Source organism: Amblyomma americanum, chromosome 5 (genome assembly GCF_052857255.1).
Source record: "Amblyomma americanum isolate KBUSLIRL-KWMA chromosome 5, ASM5285725v1, whole genome shotgun sequence".
Lineage (NCBI taxonomy): Eukaryota > Metazoa > Arthropoda > Arachnida > Ixodida > Ixodidae > Amblyomma > Amblyomma americanum.
Window position 1 is genome coordinate 51,015,027 of NC_135501.1, and position 16,758 is coordinate 51,031,784.

Genomic DNA, 16,758 nt, shown 5'->3' on the forward strand with positions numbered 1-16,758 from the left:
AATGGCACACCTCCATCTCTCCCGAGGCTAAGGTTTTGCGAACTGCTCGCGTATGATGCGGCAGTGATGGTACTACTTCCATTAGTAGGTTTCTTGTGCACTCCTCTGTACTACGTACTAGCCCTCTGCGTCCGTTAATATGAACGCGCACGGAAATTAAAGTGAACAGAAATGACCAATATGCCAATTTTATGGTCCACAAGCAGTTGGAAGCAGCCTCACACCTCCCAAGGAACGTGGAATCGGTCGGAATAGCTGTATCATACTTCACCTCCCCCTGGTCAGTAACATATCATGTTTTGCCTGCTGCAATGCAGTCACCAGATCATAAACGTTTCGGATCATCATCCAAGCACAATTGTACCTTTTGTACTTTCTTTTATTGAATCCAAGTAAACATTGAAGTGTGACAGATCTAAAAAGGACACGAGCGTTCCAGCGCCAGCGCAGACTCAGAAATTGCCTGCCTCGCTGTTCACTTTGAGGGATCGTGATCAAGCCAAGCATGTAACTTCGTGTGCAATGTTGTCTTAGAACATGTTTCTTAGAAAAAATAATAACAAATCTAATTGCTGCTGCTAATGTGGATGCAAGGCGCAACAATCCCGCAGCAGTAGCTTCATCCCAAATATTTCGTCCAGTAGTTAACTCTGCTCATCGTAGACAGCGTTGAAACGCCAGAGATCATTGCGGTGTAGGACGAATTTGTCGACCATTCTACTGTAGCCAGAGAGGTTCCATTCAGGAAGTTTTTGGTTTTAAATAGGACCTGAAGAGAAAAGAGAACGTTTACTAGGGGTCAGAAAATTGTATGAGTTAGCAGAGAAGACCGAGTTCTTTCCCCCCAAAGATCGTGATTCTATGAAACACTTCCTAAAAGTTACCACTGCAGTAATGCTGGTCATGTTTTGGGTTGTTGGAAAACTGTAAAAAAATGAGAACGTTCTATCTCAAGTCTTCGAACGTGAACATCACTGTAATAAGTGGCTCAGCGAACACTTTCAAAGATTTTCAAAATTAGCCTTTGCGGGGTAAAAATATGTCGTTTGCGGCGTAGTATTACAAGCATTGGCGGACCCCATAAAACCAGTGAATCGCCTTTAGTAGTAAGCTGGTGAATTATTACTTAATACTTAATTATTAACTTATATAGAGTTAGGCGCCTAGTTTCAATTGAGATTTGTAGCCGGTCACTAGTAATAGCCATATCATCTTTTAGAATTTCGAAAAAGCGGTTGAGCTGTTCAGCTCACACAATCTGAGCTGCAAAAGTCGAGATATAAGTTCATGCTAGCCATTTACGTTCCTCTCAGGTTTGAGAAGCCCATTATGACTAAAAAAACTTTCATCACCATACTCAACATTTTCTTTTAACGCATTGCCTAATGAGGCTGTTGCTCCCAAGTAATTTCACGAGAAGCCCGTGCGGCAATTACGAAGTAGGAGCTGAATAAACACAGGCATGAACAATGGAAATCGCTCGAAAATCAGCAGGATGAAAGAACAATTACTTTTAAATAACGCCGGAACCAACACAGCGGTTTCTGAACCGCTGATAACAAAATTTTGTAAAACAAAATTGAGTGAGACTGACCTAATTTTTATTTCGGCATCGAATGTCACTGATTGCAACTTTATATAAACGTACGGTAGCAAATATGGACGTTTGCTGGCTATACCTTTTATTCTTATGTACCATGGGGGGCAAAAGTAAGAGAACACCCTTCCAAGTTCCAGCCCGTGCCATCTGCCTAGGTGCGCCACCTGACAAAACTTTTCTGGTGTCTAGACCGCGGCGCATTGGTCCTGTGAGAAGCAAAACCGCGAAAGAGGACGGGACTGAGGCAGGCAACAACACAGTGCGGTACTGACAAGGGAACATTACATAACAAGAGTGGGGGCGAGATGGTGCTTCATACTGAAGGAATCGCGCTAAGTGGTGCAGAAAGACGTGACGCACTTCGTTTGTCTGTGTTCACGTCTTTCTGTATACACTCAGCCCGTTACGACACCACAAGTGTTTTATCAGGTGGCGCCCCTACGCTGAGTAGCACGGGTCGGAACTTGGAGGGGGCTCAATTACGCTTGCCCCCGATGGTGAGTACAGTCTTACTTGGATCGTCAAAGCACGCGCACCGCTGTTTTTAACCCGTCTGCAATCTGTCGCCCCTCCTCACCGTGTTTGATTTCGCTCACATCCCTGTTTTGCCTGAATCCTGAGCCACCTTTAAGTTTCTTTTCTTGAGCGCACAAACCGGTCTCTTCGCTGTGTTTATTTTTTTCTTTATTCGCTCTATTGTGATCAGCCACCGAGACGACACCGGGAGGCTTCGAAGTCCTTCAGAAGCTGGTCGTCTGGCTGAAACCAAGTTCGGAAACGGGAGAGGGACTTCATTTACTGAGTCAACAAAGTTTTAGAGCCACCAGCAGTGCATCACATGGAACAAACAGCACGCAGAGTGAGTCAGTCAGTCCTAAAGTCCCCCCCCCCCCCTCATAGAAAAAACGCAATTTAAAACACTCGAGATAAATCTTCTAGCGCTTTAACTACGATATTATACTGCCAACAGCCTTTTTGGGGACAAATCAGTAATCTGAACTGGGCCCGTTAGTCACCTGTGCCGAGCGCAGCAGTCCGTCATACATAGTAGCTGCGTCTTTCGACCCGGCTTTGGCTGCAGGAGCAGGTAGAAGCAGATCAGAGCGCCGCCAAACATCACAATGCAAAAAACTTGGTCTCCAGCGACCGCATCCCCTGGGAACGGGCGGCTAGAGTCTGCCCCAGCGTAACCTGTTGAAGCGACAAGAATGCATGATGTGAGCCAAGTCACCGGAATCGGACGCCCAGCTGATTGGCAGGCCATGTAACACATAATTTCCGCTCGATTTCAGCCTGAGGTATCCCAAGTGGACGCGAAAAAAAATTGTCGGTGGTTTAGCTCGAGTTAAACCTAGAGAGACGCGACAGCTACAGCTGGCCGAGTGCCAGCCGCCGGCAGCAGCGGCTGCTGCTCCACACCACGTGGCTGGCACGTCAATAACCACGCGACAAACCACGTGATCACCCACGGCACCGCGCCGCCGGCAGCTGCTCCGAACCAGGTGACAGTGCGGCGGCGCCGCCACGCTGATGGCTCCAGACAAGGCAGGCAAGTTACTTACAAGAAACGCATGCCCCAGGTACTATCGGTAGCGAACGTAAATGAACCGCTTCTAAGGGCACCGGCGGAGCGGCTGCAGAGTCGCCCCACGGCTCTGCTATCTCGCGCCGCTGCCTGCGGCCATACTGCCCCTAGTGACGACAAACCTCGCCCTCGCTCTCGCACGGGTGCTTCTCACGCTCGATAAATTTCTAGTGTGGCGTTCCGTTGCTCTGCATTTCACGACCGTGAAAAAAAGGAGCGCGCATTGACACTGGTCGTGCACATCAAGCTGTGGCAGTGCAATCGGACGGCTGCAGTTCATCATAACGCTGCGGCGCGAAGGAACGAGACCCTGTTTTATTATAGGTTTATTTTTATATTGCCTTCATAGATAAATTTCATTGCCTTTCGCATGCGTCCACCGCAGTCGGATTTTAAGCAGCGCGGCCTACGGCGGCAGCTACATTGATGCGCGCTTTTTCACATCGGTGCGACAAATAACAGACATGGTGCGCTTTTCAGCCCAAGTTCTCAAGGGAAATTTCTTTTCAGGATTTTTTCTGTAATGGGTTTAATATTCTGTTCTACCAGTCCGCTGAACAACTGCTTTAACTGGATAGTATGAAATGTTCTCGCTTGTGAAAATTTATTTACAGGAGTATCACCACAGTGAAATTATATGAAAGACGAATCACAATAATTATTATTGTTAAAGAAATTTTACTGAGGCTTAATCGCTTTGGCATCGAGTTGTAGAGAGCCGCAACTAGCTCCGGATGTCCGCGCCGGGCTTCCCACTCTACCTTGACGGTATGCCGCAGTTGATCTGCTGTGAAAACGCGGCGTGAGTAGAACTGTTTCTTCAAGATTCCTCAGATTTATCTCAATGGGTGGCCACTGCAGCGGACGTACGGCACAGCGCTCCAGGAATCGCTCACAGCTCGCGCTTTCTGCCCGGGGCTGCGGTCGTTCTGGTTGATGTAGCAGTAATTCGAGAACGGCCCGTCCAGAGCGTGGGGAATTCACTACCTAATCAGGATTCTTCACTACTTCAGCCCGGTGGGTCGAGGCTGTCCCTCATGGTGGCGGCCTATACACTTACGCGGTAGCGGCCACTGCTGAGCAAACTGTGGTGTACTCAGGGAGATACTTGGGCACAAATGATTGCAAACATATTCCAACAAACATTGACACATGTCGGCTCCCGTATTTAACCAAAGTAAAGCTAGCTCGTCCCACTGCAAAAAAAAAAAACTAAAGCTCAATACTATAAACATAAGAAATCCAACATTCTATTCGTGCCTTTGAGCGGCACGAGATAACAGTTCGTATTCGATACTGCATCAAGTCACGCTGCAAGGGGAGAAGCGAGGCTGTTTAATATTAAGATTACGATGTGTTGAATATTATACTTTGTTTTCTAGGACTGACAACTTGCTCTATCTTTACCCGCATTTTCCGTTAGCTGTAAGTATGACAGGTCATAACAGCTGTTCATCAGACGCCACACACGCGGCTGTTGGACCCAGCGTGTTCAGAACGCGGACTCGTCTTTTCACACTCCCCTCCCACCACTCCTGTGTCGACCACTGTCGACCACTCTGGTTTGATGTGAGTTGCTGCTTTTGAGTGCAACGCAGTTCATTAGACCTGCCTCTTGCAACCTACGCGTGATGGTGTCGAAGGAGCACCCATAGCCAGGGCGTCTCGAGCTCCCAGGCGTTGAAAAAGAAGTGTACAACCACGGAAGCAACAATTAACCCTCTTCATGCTTTGTGCCCATCTCCCGCCCTCTGCGATCATTATTGGTAATTCTGCTCTCTTCGTCTCTGCATCCTTTAATAAAGCAGCTTACCGCTGTTCACGCTCTTCATTCGTACCCAAAATTTCACGCTGAGAGACACCTTCTACGTTGAGTGGTACGACGCCCCTTCTCTCCTCGATTGGTCCTAGATGGCATCCTTGCGAAGCAGTGAATCCGACGCGGCCGTTTTCGTTTTTGCTATTATATGTTTCGTTGTCACCTAGTGTCCAATGTTGAACACGGTTTGAACCTTCGTATTTTATATTTATGACTGGTATGAGTCACGCACATCGCGGTGCGCGCTGCTTTTCTGAAATGAACTGTGAAATGGACAGTGAGAGATCACGGAACGTATAAAGACGAGAACGACCGCACTGGTTTAGGTACATCACAAGAATGTCACCTAGGTTTTCAATCGAGGAGAGAAGGCGCATCGTACGACTCTGCACAGAAGCTGTCCCTCAGCGTGAAATCTTTGGCACGCCGGAAGGACGAGAACAGCGCTCAGCCGTATTACCAGAGGCAGAGACGGGAGGAGATCGTCACGGATGAGTCAACTTCCCGCACAGCCTGGGATCAAATGCAGCGTGAGAGACGTCCGTTAAACAAAAGGTATTGTATATCATTCTTACAGCGAACGAAAAACGCGGGCAAAGTTCGACTAACTTGACAGTGCTAGAAAACGAATTATGATTTGCAACGTATTGTAATCTTAAGAATATAGTGCTGTCTCGCTTCTCCCCTTGCTGCTTCACCTGACACAGATGCAATACAGAATACGAAGCACATTATTCTCCCGTGCTGCACACAATCATGAGCAGAATGTTGCATTTATTTTGTTTTTAGCCTTCAGCTTTTTTTTTTCATTTTTCCGCAGCGGGACGAGATAGCCCTACTTTTGTCAAGTTTAGGATCTGACATATGTTAGTGTTTGCTGAAGCATATTTTCTCTATCTGATGCCCTGAGTACACCCACGGCGGGGTCATAATGGGCGCTCCGCGGTCAGTATGTTGGACGCCTTCACTAGACACAGTCTCAACTCTCTCATGCGGATCGAGGGCTCGTTCATCGGGCCCGGGTACTGCGAAAGTCTCACTGGACAGTTGCTTCCGTACGCTTAGGATGGGCCGCTCTCGGATGGCTGCTACATCTTTCACCACGGCCGCAGCCCCGCGCACAAACCGCGCTATGAGCGACCTCCTGGATGGCTACGGCGTGCCTCACCTGCCGTGGCCACCTAACAAGGCAGTCTTGAACCTCACCGAGAACACCTGGCTAATCTTGAAGGAGCTATCCTCAAGGCGCTTTTGCGATGGCACGGTGGTTCAGCTGTGGCATGCCGTCAAGGTAAAGTGGGAGGCCCTGTGCGGACGTACGTAGCTAGTTGCGGCGCTGTACGACTCCTTGTACGTCTTCTATTTTTGTTCCCAGACTTAAAAAAAAAACGAATATCGTGCAATTATTTCTCATCATCCTCACATCACGCTCAGCAAGCTTGAAAAGGCCAGATGAAGGGGAGTAGAGTAAAGTTTATTAAAATTTCTAAGTTCAAGACGTCGCATTTTGCCCTCTCCTGCTCGGCAAACTGAGACCCTACAAAAATTAAGGCATTACTCATCCTCGCAATGAACGCCCATAAAGCTCACCGACAGCTAGGTAATATTTGGGAGACTATTTGAATGAACGACATTGTACGCAGACTTAACAATGCACAATTTCGTTCCACGGCCTATAGAGCCTGAGCAGTTCTGAATCCGTGCTTCGCGTGCTTTCTGACTACACCATTTCTGAAGCGAAAGCACTACTTCACGAGGTCTAATCGGCTCACCGAGATTGTGTGCTGCTTGACCTCGAAGATCAAGCCTAGCATAGAAAAAGCTCGTGCAGAACTAAAACAAATTTCGCCGTGACTGGGTTTCAATCCCACCGTGGTAGAAACAGGCCAGCTTTGCTGGTCACTGCACAAGAGCTCTGTGTTATCGCCGCAGCCGATCACGCCTCTTGTTAAACTGCAACACGCTCTCGCTCAGTGCATTGCACATCGTTGTCTTCATCAACTTCCATCTGCGCCGCGAACAGATCAGATCAGCTTAACCTGAGTCTAATATCGTCGCTTGATGTGCCGACGACAAAGCAAAGCAAAAACGTTATCCAACCTGGCTAAAGGCATGGTTTCGCACGTCTACTCCGTTTAGCTACGTGAAAACCCTATCAGTTTTTTTGATAATTTCGTTCCTTCGTCACAAGTTTATTTTGTTTTAGTCTCACTGTTGTTTCGCTAAGCCATTTTAAATTAAATGTTTTATTGTGATGTTTATAAGGGTTTAAAGTCCCAAAGGGACTTTCTACCACCTGGGGACTTTCTACCACCTGGAGTAAATTTCTACCACCTGGGGTTCTTTAACGTGCATTCATATTGTACAGTACACGGGCCTCTATAATTTCGCCTCCATCGCAATTCGACCGCCGCGGCCGGGATCGAACCCGCGTCTTTCGGGTCAGCATCCGAGTGCCATAACCACTACCGCGGCGGCTAAATTAACATGTGATATCATGTGATTCACAACGGTTGCACGCGAGGTTTTGAATGCAATTTAGGTCAGATTAGAAAGAGGTTAGAAAGAGATTAGAAGAGATTACAAAGAGGAAAGAGGTAGATAATGCGTTGTACAAGCAGTTGGTCTTATGCGCTTGACGCAGGGCAATACTGAAGCTCGGAACCTTTTTAATGTTTTCCGCCTTCCTTGTTCTCTCATTTTCTTCTCTGTTCTATAGTAGACGGATATGGGAACGCTGAAACAATTGATGGTGCTAGCAATGCTTGTAGCTCTTGGATCTTTCTTCACGTGTTCCGCTCCCTATTCGACATTCAGTGTACTCTTTTCGCGCGTTGGATCTATTGTAGAGAGCGCCAAAACTGGAGAAAGCATTAGAGCAAAGAACGAAACAAGTATTTTTAAATTCACCCAAGAAAATAAACAGCATGCGGGGTTTTACCCCATGCGAAACTTGCAGCTGAAATAATTTTCTCTAAAAAACACCAGTCACGAAAATGTTAAATCCTTGCATAAGATAATACAATCAGTAATTTCTAACAACCAAATATATGCATTAATATAGAATGGCAGTTTGCTTGAACCGCGATTTTCTCAAATAATTCGGTTGAAGAATTTCTGGCTTTTTCGACCACTTCCTCTTCTACACAGACATTGTTTGCAATTTTTTTTTGCTCAAAATGTGCCAGTGTGGCGAACATTACTATCAAGTGTAGTGCACATGTTGCGGGTCATACAGGCCAACTACAAATTAAACACTTAGAGGCCTCTAAGTAACCGACTACCACGTTCTTCTTTATGCCACGTTTTGCCACATTCCCCCTTATTTATTTAGGCTCAAAGTTCAAAGCGCATCCCTGGACCGTAGTGCAGTAACCCTATTATGGAAGAAGTAAGACAATTTACGTGAAAAGCATACATGAGAAAACGATATTTGCTAAGTGAAAACTCTAACCTAGTTTCCAGCTGCAGGTGGGGGCACGCGCCCTACGTGCTACCTTGAAATAATCATCACCAGATAGTTTAAGTATACGTATTGTAGTTACATCCTGCACCACCTGAAACTTGTCCTGCAGTCTGCTATTCACAATACGCCTGAGCCAGCAAATGTATGAACTCCGCTTCATGACCACATACTCTGCCGTCAGGACGTACGCTTTTCTTTTCTTTTTAGTATCCACTTTGCTGCCTTAGTGTATAATCGGGTAATTTTCTCTACAACCCATCCTTGCTATGCGCTTTCTGTCTTTTTTGAGAGGGGAATCGTTTAGTTTCTTCAAAAACATACTCTGGCTTTGTATTCTTATCAGCACCTATTGCGAGATAACCATGCCAGAAAGCAGCCAGCACTTCACCGTGGTAGTGACGACATCTGCGCGAACAGTGAGCAGTGGGTCGTTAACCGCCGTGAGGGTGTCCCGGGCGCTCTTGGGGTTTGCAGCAGTCGAAACACGGAGGCATGAATGCGGTGCAGATGGTGCAGCCTTCTTCTCGGCCGGCTGCGCCGTCACCACCACGGGAACGGAAGCAGACGCTTCCGGAGGACACGCCTGTGGCCCGGCTTCCTTCGCGTCCTCCGCCTGCAGGGGAGAAGTATCGAAGGTGCCCTTTTCGGGCAGGAGTAATACTATGTTAGAGCCCATAATGCGCACCAATGTCACGATGATCGCCTCTTTGCATAGGCAATATCGTGCTAGCTGAAAGGAAGCGTGTTGCCATTGTCAACAAATGCGCATGGCCTTTACCAAGTGCAATATCCACTCGCAGCGACTCCAAAATACCGCTCACCTGCGGCTGCCGAGACCGCCTTGTTTTGGTAAACCTCGTCCTCTCGTAGCGGAGCTCTTTGCCGCGCAACTAGTTCGTTATTCATGATGTGCTACTACACGTCATCTCCACTTGTGCGCCTGTATTACAATCACTGCCTCTTGCACCGGGCAATGCTAAAGGGATCGACAACTGGCCGAAACGTGTCATGCAAAGGATCAGAATGGGAAGGCATATCGGCGTGTTGGCTCACTATGGCATAGCAATGCCATTGAAAGCACAGCGTCTAATTGTATTTTTTCATTGAGAATCGCATGCAATCCTCCAAGTGAAATTCTATATGAACAAGTATTTTCGACGAATTTAACTGCCGGACAACACTTCGGTAAAATAAAAATTTGAAAGCGTTAAAAGATACGCGCTAATTTTCTTTTAAAGAACTATACGGTATTTTAGCCTCCTACGCGCTTTCTCGAGTGCGCGTTGCAATGCAGAAAAAAGTAAGCGGTGAAATGTGGAGCTCGTTTTGAATCTCGACATTGAGATGCCCGCTGGTGTTGATACTCGACAATGTCAGTGTTTTGCGGTTTTTATTACGCTTCACTAAAACTCTCTTCTAGTAAACTTACGTTAGGTTATCCACCAGAAATGCAAAAAAAAGCTTAGATGCATACTACGCTGTAATCAAAGTCTTTACTATCAAGCGGCCGTGGCTATAGCACTTTTAGTGTCTGATATTTTCATCGCAAAAATTACACAATGAGTTATTCAAGCATATCAGATTGAGATTTATAAAAAAAAAGAGCCCACGCAGTAAAAGGAATATTTTTTGTGAATAGGTTCTATATTGTATGTAACCGGTTCGGAATCTACCTTCTTGGTAAGCGTTATGTCGCTAAAAAAAATGGCTCCTTAAAATTTACTTCCCAGTTTCTCTTATTTTACTGTTGCTGATGCTCGTGTTTCATTTAAGGAAGAATTGTTCCTCAGCTATGAAAACCTCCTTACAGAGGTCGGAATTATTGTGAACACATGTTCGTAGCTGAATTCGACAGGGTGGCGACCATGTGAGTGGGACTACCCATCGCAATGCCAGCACCATTCCCTACTGCTGCTCGCTGCCTAAAGAAAAGTACTTGGCTGCAGTTGCCCACGGAGTCAGCACCTCGACAATCAACTTTTGCGAGTTCATCATCGGTTCCCAGTGGCAGCCGCCTTAGGTGTCCCGAGAATTTAGGTCTCATTTTTTACTCTACATCTATTTTATTTCTCCTTTTTTACATGTTGACCTGGGCCGTGTCAGTGGACGGGTACGTGTACTTTCATATTCATTTTAACTTCAGTCCCCACAACCTTAACCCACACTCCCATGCAAGTAAATTGGTTTTGAGGAAAGGAAAATGGCGTTGTAACTGTCTCACATATCATGGTGGACACCCGAACCGCGGCGTAAGGTAAGGGGTGAAGAAAGGAGTGAAAGAAGAAAGGAAGTTCAGTAGTGAAGGGCTCCGGAACAATTTTGACCGCCTGAGTATCTTCAACGTGTACTCACATCGCACAGCACAGGGGCGCCTTTTGCGTTTCGCCTCCATCGAAACACGGCCGTACCCGAGAACTCCGGTTCAGTAGCCGAACGCCCTTACTGAGCCACCGTGAAGCGAGACGTAAAAAAGTGCTGGTATTTTGTTTCGCGCCACGGTGGCTCTCTGGTAAGGGCGCACGGCTACAGAGCCGGCGCTCCCAGGTTCGAACACAGCCGCGGCGGCCGTATTTCGATGCAGATAAAATGCGAAAGGCACCCGTTTGCGGTGCCATGTCAGTGCACGTTAAAAATCCTCACGTGATCGCGACCATTCCAGAGCCCTCCACTACGGCTCCTTTTTTTAGAGCGAAAACTCCCCTGCTCCCGTTCTTCAATGGCATGTCGGTACACAAAACTACCTTGGGAGGCAGCGAAGCACAAAATAAAATTGAAATGAAAGTACAATAAAATGAAATAAAATAAACAGAAAAAAAATTACATTAAAGAAATAAAACAACAAAAAGAACAAAATTAAAACATAAATTAAATTCCGGAATTGCAGAAAGAAATGCGCAAAAATGAGAGAATTGCATAAAAATGTTCAAAAAGAAACGTGTAAAGCATTGGTTCGGGTTAAAGTTGATAGGGGTTTAACGTCCCAAATCAACTGAATTTATCAGGGACGCCATAGTGAAGGGATCCGGAAATTTAAACCACCTGGTGTTCTTTAACGTGCACTAACATCGTACAGTGCACGGGCCTGTAGAATTTCGCCTCCATCCAAATTCTACCACAGCGTTCGGGATTGAACTCGCGTCTTTCGGATTAGCAGACGACCGCCATATCCAGAGCCACCGCGGTTGCAGCAAGTGTAAAGAATTTAGTAGGAAATTTGTAGAGTGGGAGTTGTTGCGACTGCATGAAAAAAGAAAATGAAACTACACAGACCGGGACACTGGCTCAGGTTGAGCCACAATCGCTGCCACGTGCACAGTGTAGGCAGGCTGAAAGAGCTGTGAGAGGAAAGATTCAAGTAAAGGACGCGCGTCGCAACAACCGCGCCATCTGAAACTACGACGACGGTTTAGCAACAGATACCCCCGGTGGCAAGGAGCACTCGCCACATGTGCGAGAACCCCTAATCCCAGCCCCGTAAGGTCAGGAAGCCACCATCTCTTCAGTTCGAGAAAGAATTGCAGAAAAGCCGCTTTCGCTCGGCATCAAGGTTCCGAAGAATTGCGACCAACCTGCGTCATTTTTTCTTCTTTTAATCTCTCCTTTATTACTTACCTTATGGCGCGGTACGCGCGGCCACCGCGATGAGAGACAGTTACTACGTCACTTCCTTTCCTTAAACAACAATTTTTTTCCCTCTAAATTCGGCCGCCACGGCCTCGAATGACCTAGCGTTGCGTCCGGTCGCAGTGGGGTCGCGACAAGAAAGCCTTGTACAACGAGAGAGGCACGCCTTATTAATAGCGCTGTTCGGGATCATGGACTGTCTCTTTCACTCCTTCCTTCATGGCATTATCCTAGTGTTGACCCAGTATAAGTCCTGCATTATGAAAGGTCTCTTCTTTACTTAACACTAATAATAACCCAGAGGCATGCATGCACTGAATGGGTTGAGCGACCTTCGCTGCTTTAGGCGAACGAACGCAGCCTTCCCAGAGGAAGCACGCTCATGTGTCAACCTACGCAATGACACGTGGCGTGGTAGCATCGCTATCGGGCCTCTTGCAGTTTGCTTCCTTCGATAACTATAGGCTCTGTGGTAGGGCTGTGCCGCCAGCTAGGGAAATTTCATTGCCAGGAAGCGTAGACACTTCGCTGCCAGTACCGCGGTTTGCGTGCGCGGGTGAAGTTTTCTCGCCATAAAGAAGCCTCCAAGGTGGTGCCAGGCTTCCTGCTCAACTGCAGATCTCAAGCTCTCGTGTTAGAAGTGCGTGGCGCACCTACCTGCGGTTCTACGACAACGCACGAACGGTTCGGAGCCTGTGAAGACGTGCACGTTGAGGTTTCTTGCTGAGTGCTCGTGACCTCCGGCTTCATCGACGCCTCCTGTCCAGTCCCAGGAGCGGCAGCTGAAGAGGCCATTGATAATTCCTTCGCTGACGTTGCATTGACTTTCTTCCCTTTTCGGCGACGGCGTCGGCTGCTGTTGTCGCTCTTTGTTTTGTAGTCTTGAGCCGGCATGGTCTCAGTTTGTGGGGCCGAGCACTGAGCTGGGTCGATCAAAACGACGGCCGCCGCTGCGTCGGTCCCGCCATTGTGGGCTCCTGCTTCCACAGTGCCCCCGGTGGGAATCGGCTGGTCATCCGCAGGCTTGTTTGGTTCCGGAGACGGCATGATATGGGCGTCTCGCAACTCTCTCGATTCGGCAAACTGGAGCTCAAAGAGAATTCCGACCGCACCGCATACGAGCGATTTCATCTTCTTCTAAGCGTGCACCTCACGCGCGCTTGGCTTCGGTCGGGGTATCGTGCAGGCTTTGTCGAGATATTATATGCCAGAAAAAAATTTGTGGAACAATAAATGTAATTGACAGGAGATAATGTGATGGCATGCAATTTGTAGATGGGCAGTTATTTTTTATTTGATGCGACCCTGCTGCGGTGGTTGGAACATCCAATTGTTCCGTTCCTCTCCAGGCACGTCTAATGGCACTGCATTGCGCCTTTTTTGCCGATTAGGCTTGAAAAACTATGGAAGCTGAGGAAGACGTACATATGCCAATTCTTATACATATACCATAGCCTTTGTAAATGTTACAGTATTTTCTTTTGTATGCATAATTACATTTTCGCTCAATGAATTATTCTTTTATCTTCGTTCTCTTTTTCATCCAAAGTTTTTTTTTTCAGTCCATGCCCTACTTGAGGTAGAATTCCCCGGTGATGCTCTGCCGCGTGTTTTCCCTTTGCCTCTATTATGTAGAGATGAATAGCAACGTCTGCCTCCCGATTCTTGACCGATCCTCCAGTGTAGGTATGTGCCATCTTTTAAAAGTTTAACAGCAACAACAGCGTGATGTCTACATAGGTCAACAGTGGTGTGGCTCTGCTGGTGCTTGGCTCAGAGATGAACTGTGGTGTCTTGCTAGAGACTGCTTGCTCACCACTTGTCATGCCGTTATACGTGGGGAATGTGGCCAGGTCTTAAAATCTAGGCGCGGTTATTGTGCAATTGAAGGCTGGTTGGGCCCAGGTATATTGCTCATCTCCTAGGGCGGAGGGTCGGCAGCATGGTTTGTCAGCTTGCCAACTCAGAGCTTGCCGCTTGACTTTTTCAGAAAAATGGAATTGACGTCATCTCTGTGGCTCTCGTACCGATCGGTGAGAGCATGATCAAAATGAAAATCTCTAAAGTTCTTAAGCAGGAGCTAAGGCTTCTAACCAAACACTATAACTCTGAGGTGCGACCGTTCGGCCATAGAGACGTTGTCTGCAAGTCCTCTGACATTGCTTGTGTCCCAAACTTGCTCCAGTGCAAAACCTTTTAATCATTGCTGATGAGCGCCTTCAGCCCGGAAGAGCTCGCATCCTTGTGGTGTGGACCAAGCATCTCTCCCGCAGGAAATAGAGGAAATATTTCAGGACGCAGATATGGGGATTCTTTCTGTCTACCGGTGCAGTAGAGAATTAAATGGTGTGCGTTTAGCGACAGAATTAGTCATAACAACTTTTGCTGCTCCTGTCTTTCTGAACTCAAGATCTGGACGATAGTGTACCATGCGGGTCCTCTGCAGCCCTGTCCTCTACAATGCACCAACTGCTGGTGGTTCGGTCACGGTTGTAAGGAGTGCAAATAGCAGACCCGCTGCCGTGTTTGTGGAGACCATTCGGCGGTGAGCTGATCAGTTCCAGTGTTGACTCTGCAACTGCAACCACTCAGCTGATGGTCGCAACAGTTCGAACCGAGCTGATGAACAAAGCCTGTTAGATAAATCAAGTGAAGCGATGCTCGAAAGCAGAAGAATACGCTCTTCTGGACCGACACAGTAGTTCATATTCCAGCCGTTCGCGCTGTTCTGTTAAAGATATATAGTGAAGTTTGACTACGTCGATAGTGTCCACAGTAAAACAGGCTCTTTCTGTGGTGCTGTGTAGTTTTACTGAGGCATTATCGCAACTTGTTGCAGGCCAATCTCCGCCTTCACAATCATCTGTTTAGGCGGCGACGCGTGCATCGCTCCCAAATTGTGCTGCTGGTACTAGTCACTCCATGTCGCCTCCTGACGCATCCCAAGTCCCGCCTGCCAACAGCGCACCTGTCAGTGTCTCTAACGTAAATATCTGTACCACGGATGTTAAAACGTTCTGACCTTTACAGGAGCGTCGAGCACCTTCCTCACCTTCGAAATCCGTTGTTTCGGAATTCAGTGCGAAGAAAGGGCCCCCAAAGTCATCCCCCAGGCTGAAGTGCTGAAAGAGGAATTTGCTGCCTTTTTCATCAGTCAAGAATCATGGCGGGTTTAAAAGTTCTTCAGTGCAATTGCCGCTCCGCACTTTCTTCCCTCTTGGATCTTGAACTGCTTCATAAGCATTGTCTACATATAGTGATTTTGGAATAAATGTGGCTATCACCACTTGCAAATGAAAAAAATTTCTTGTTTTCTGTGTAAATTACATTCATGGCAGGAGCAGAGGGGTACTAAATACAATCTCTACAAAAGCGTGTCACCGGGACTCAGTCGCACAGAACGTTATGCTCCCTAAAAGAAAACATCTCACAGAAGTCTGTCCGGCGGGGAAAAGTGGGAGCAGAAACAACCCTACGTTCAAAACTCTGGCTTCATAAAGGACCTCTCCTCCCGTCAACTAACGCCGCATAAATCCTCGATCCTCGAAAAAGGACGCGGGTTCAAATTGTCATTTGTTCCCGCCCCCCCCCCCCCCCAAAACTTGTCGTTGCTGTCGAGGATGCTATCCAGCACCTGGAACCACATATAGAAGTCAGCCTGAAAGTGAATGGTGTCATCGTCAAGGTGCCCAGCAGACTTCCAAGTAACCTGTCTCCACTGGAACGAAAATCCCTACGGGGTCTCCGAGACGACACCACCATAGTCGCGCTCCAGGCCGACGAGGGCAACTGAACGGTGGTGATGTACCGCCACGACTACGAGGATAAAGCTTCGGTCCTGCTGAGCAGTGAGGCATATGAGAAGATTCCCAAGGATCCGTCTTAAAGCATTCAGACAACCAACAGAATTCTCAACAGGAGATATTCAAGCGGCACCCTAATTTTAAAAGGCTTTACCTCCACCTCATATCCAATCTTCTACGGGCTACCTAAAATTCACAAACCTAGCATCTCTCTGCGGCCAGTTGTGGACTTCACCCTATCTCCTCTCCGACGTCTTTCCGACAACCTTCAAAAGATACTAGCGCCGCTGTCTGCCAGAACACCCACTCATGTACTGCAATCGGGACATTTCGTGCATCTGTCTCGGAGTTGACAATTGAGGAGGACCAAAACCTTGTCCAAGCCCAGTCTCGAACCACAGGCCGACTCTTCGGGGGATATTGCTCAACATTCTTCACTTACCGTCAATAACACGCCCTAGGATTAGGAGAGGTGAAGTAGGAAATTGTAACCGTCCCGCAGCATATCTGTCTCACAAGTTAATGTAAGAAGCGTTATTAACAAGCGTGATTCTTTGCATTCCCTTATTGACACATGTAACGCCGACATCATCGCGCTCACCGAAACATGGCTTCATTATAACATTCACGACAGCGAAGTAATAAGTGATTTATCGCACTTTTCCGTTTTCCGTTGCTACCGCACGCAGCGCCAAGGCGGTGGTGTTCTGCTGGCTATTTCTAAAATATTAGGTCATATCCGATACACATTGATACCAAACATGAAACCATCTGGACATGCGTTGAAATACACTACCGTAAAATATTCCTTTGTCTAAGTTATCGCCCCCGAACTTCACATCAAAGTCCTGCGAACAGTTA

At 47.3% G+C, this 16,758-nt stretch overlaps 1 protein-coding gene across 2 annotated transcripts in view; it reads right to left on the minus strand.

Annotated features, from left to right (window-relative positions):
* Positions 1 to 393: 393 nt before the first annotated feature.
* Positions 394 to 16,758, minus strand: part of LOC144134682 (uncharacterized) — a 53,165-nt gene continuing 36,800 nt past the window's right edge. The window contains exons 1-4 of one of the 2 annotated variants that reach the window (XM_077667536.1): positions 12,752 to 13,214; positions 8,859 to 9,110; positions 2,617 to 2,791; positions 394 to 769 (exon numbers count right to left, since the gene is read on the minus strand). In XM_077667536.1, coding sequence (XP_077523662.1) covers positions 2,717 to 2,791; positions 8,859 to 9,110; positions 12,752 to 13,141 — 717 coding nt within the window. In that variant the 5' untranslated portion in view covers positions 13,142 to 13,214 and the 3' untranslated portion in view covers positions 394 to 769; positions 2,617 to 2,716. Of the gene's footprint in view, positions 770 to 2,616; positions 2,792 to 8,858; positions 9,111 to 12,751; positions 13,215 to 16,758 lie in introns of those variants that run through there. The other variant, XR_013315212.1, reaches the window with a different exon arrangement.